Source organism: Lonchura striata, chromosome 2 (assembly GCF_046129695.1).
Source record: "Lonchura striata isolate bLonStr1 chromosome 2, bLonStr1.mat, whole genome shotgun sequence".
Lineage (NCBI taxonomy): Eukaryota > Metazoa > Chordata > Aves > Passeriformes > Estrildidae > Lonchura > Lonchura striata.
Genome location: NC_134604.1, coordinates 115,730,803 through 115,734,304, shown reverse-complemented (window position 1 = coordinate 115,734,304; position 3,502 = coordinate 115,730,803). Strand labels below are relative to the sequence as shown.

The 3,502-nt window shown below is 39.9% G+C and overlaps 1 protein-coding gene across 1 annotated transcript; it reads right to left on the bottom strand.

The window, feature by feature from the left end:
• Positions 1 to 257: 257 nt before the first annotated feature.
• Positions 258 to 2,820, bottom strand: LOC144248910 (MLV-related proviral Env polyprotein-like). The gene has a single exon (XM_077790898.1). It carries the CDS (start codon positions 2,391 to 2,393, stop codon positions 258 to 260), a length of 2,136 nt encoding a protein of 711 aa, XP_077647024.1. The 5' UTR covers positions 2,394 to 2,820.
• Positions 2,821 to 3,502: the final 682 nt, after the last annotated feature.

Sequence of the window (3,502 nt, the reverse complement as noted above, 5' to 3'; positions counted from 1 at the left end):
TCAGTCCCCAGGTGTAAGTGTTTGGTTTCCTTATCTTGCAAATGTTGTGTCCACAGGCTATTTGCGTATCCTCATTTCCTAAACAATACCTTAGTCTGTAAGGAGTCTGTATTTTCTCACACTCTGTTTCCTATCCTCAGTCGGTGGTTTCTCACAAATCCATTTCCTAACCTTTCTATATATCTTAATAAACAATACCTCAGTCTGTGGTTTCCCACAAATCACCCCATTTTCTTGTTTTATCCCATTATTGTTTATTAGATGCTGCTTTCACTCTCGGCATTGCAAATAAACCTTTTTCCACAATCCCAACATTTATCATAGCACTCACAAGGTAATACTTTACAATTACAATAGGCGTAGCCCCCACGTGGCACAACACATTCACAACAATCTTCATCCTCATCAATAGATGCACTTTTATATTTTGCCCCTGACCTCGTAGTTAAAATAAGTAGTTTAGCTATGTCAAATAGTTTTTTAACATAGTGTAAAATACAGCGTAATATACAAGGCCCAAATATAAGTCCCAGAATCAATATAATCAGTGGTCCTGCTAAGGCAGACAACAAAGTGGTTAGCCAAGGTGAAACATTAAACCAATTTTCATACCATGACCTGCCCGCCTCACGATCTCTTTTACGTTGATTTAACCTTTTCCGGAGTTCAGACATAGTATCCTGGACTACTCCTGTATGGTCAGCAAAAGAACAACATTCTTCATTGAGAGCTATACATAATCCTCCTTCTTTTAGGAATAACAGATCTAATCCCCTTCTATTTTGCAGTACTACTTCTGATAAAGACTTTACTGAAGTGGCTAAATTTTGGATAGATTGTTCTATTTTCGCTAAATCTTCATCTACAGCCATCTGTAAACTTTGTAGTTCCTGACTTTTTACTAGGGAGGCTATGCCTGTACCTGTTCCAACTCCACCCGCTATCAGCAGTGTAGCTAAGGTTACCACTGTAATTGGTTCTCGTTTTTGTATATTCAGGTCTCCTTCAAAGTGGCGTAACACCTCCTCAGAGGTGTGATAGATCAGACGAGGAACTATGATCACCTGTATACAAAACTGAGATTGATCAAACACTTTTAGGGATAGGCAAGGCGTTACTCCGGTGTCTGAACAAACCCATTTAGCTCCTGGTGCTGGGATAGCCCATTTGTCATTTCTCTTCTTGTGTCTCTCTATAGTTTTTGTAGTGATTATTGTTGTTTGGTTACACAGAGGCCAATAATCTTTGGGCACTGTACCGATACATTTTCCTTGACCTTTTACTAATTGAATAGTAATTCCTTGCGTATGGTTTTTTTGGTCATTCCATGGACATTCTCGTGGGTTTGAACCACTAGACCATTGAATCTTATCTGGTTTTCCAATTGCCTCAAAATAGGGTGGTCTAACATTATAACATGACCAGCACTCCTTAGTTATATTTGGTTTGCTTTCATTAAGGGCATGATAAGAGGCTTGCATTAAATCCCATAAAGGGTCTTTGGATTTTGACACTCCTGAATCCCTAACTGTCACCCTGTCATTAGTTATTCGATCTGTTACTGATAGGGAGTTTGGACGAGTGGTTATAACACTTGTGGGGACAATCTTTTTTGTAGGGGAAGTGGGTAAATTCAATACTTTATTCGGCCCAACAGGGAGTGAATCATGTGGTATTTTAACTTTTCTTATGAGAAAGTGCCCTCCCAAGTCTTTAGGAATTCCTCCATAGACCCGTATTCCCCATGTTCGTCCCACTAACCACTTGTCTTCTAGGGGATGTAATACTTGAAATTTGATGTAGGTACAGACTTCCTTGTCACGAGGAGCTACATAATCTACGTTACGCAGACCTGTAAGATCTACACCTGTTAGTTCAGGCACACATTCGTTAGGAGTCCAGGTTGCTTTTATATATTTATCAGAAGCCTTTACCGACCAGCCCGAGGCTATTGTTTCACATCCCAAATAACCACAATAATAATGTCCGGGATAATTACAGTAAGACGGTCCAGAGGCCGGGCATATATAAAATGGAGGTCCTTTTTCACAATGTATTGATACTAAATCACAAAGTTTTACTATGAATTCAGGTGGACCTGGGTTGCTAAAAGTGGCTATTGTTCTCGTTCCTTCCCAAGATATTAGTTCCCATTTAAATGGTTCATGAGGATTTCCCCCTTCTGCCTGGGTTATTATCAATATCAAGACTAACGGTATACCAGGAAAAAGGGTGTCTGTCAATTTTGCCAATTTAAGTATATTTTTACCAATCCTGGGGAAGTTCGGCCGTTGCTGCCTCTGCGTCCCATTGTTCTGGTTCTTTTCTCCACAGTTTGTTCCTCTTCTGCCTCGCCCATCGACTCGGTTGTGTCGAGTCACAGGGGGTATCATCTTCTCGGCAGCAAGGGAATTCTTCAGGAGAACAGCTGCTTCGGGATTTCTGCCTCTTTATATAGGCTTCCCACTTCGCAGCTTGAACTAATGGGGCAAAGCAAGACACAGTTAATACTTCCCCTCTACACTTTATAGCCAAAATTTCAACCACAAAGGGGGACTGGTTCGTTGGAATGGTAACAATAATATTGAAGGTATCCACCTTCACGGTGTGTCCACCATTTATCCCGGCATACCTTATACCTAAAACAAGCAAATGGATAACAATTACAGTTTATATCATTACCACAAATTCGTATATTTAGAGTACATATATATTATTTACTTCAGCATACCTTCTATATTCACTATGGTGTGGCTACATATGTCTAGCAATTTCCTTCAACACACTTTGTACGCTTCCATATATAATAGATAAAAAAAGAAGTAACTATAGCATATATAAACAGCAATACACACTTCATACCAAAAGGTAATGCAGCAAAAAAATCAAATAACGTCTTTATCATTATGTTATCTTTTCAGGGTTATCTTGGTGTCACCTGGGGTGCTGATTACTTTCCAGTGAGGTCTCGTTACTGGGCCTTTAAGGCGGCTGGCATGAGTCCATCCACGCTCAGCAGTCTGGACAGCTGTTTCTGTTGTCAACAAAACAAGATAAGGTCCCTCCCAATTGGGCTTTAGGGTTTCTTCCTTCCACACTTTAATCAATATCCAATCCCCAGGTTTAAGGTTGTGTATTTTTAAGACCAATGGGGGTTGTTGCACAATCAGTCCATGTTCCCAAAGCTGGTTACGATGTTTTGCTAATTGTGAAACATATTCATCAATCACACGGTCTCTAACTAAAACATTTGTTTGTGGGCTTTCAATTCTGTAGGACATTCCATACACCATTTCAAATGCCGATATTCCTACATCTGCTCGGGGTCTGGTTCTGAGAATTAATAGTGCCATGGGGAGGCATTTAATCCATGATAATTTGGTTTCTATAATTAATTTAGTCAAAGTAGTTTTAATTTCTCCATTCATCCTTTCAACTTTTCCTGAACTTTGTGGGTGCCATGGTGTATGGTATTCCCACTTTATACCCAGGCTTTCTGTCA

Excerpts from the sequence above, each read along its gene's own strand:
- LOC144248910 (XM_077790898.1), bottom strand. The coding sequence starts at position 2,393 with ATGATACCCCCTGTGACTCGACACAACCGAGTCGATGGGCGAGGCAGA.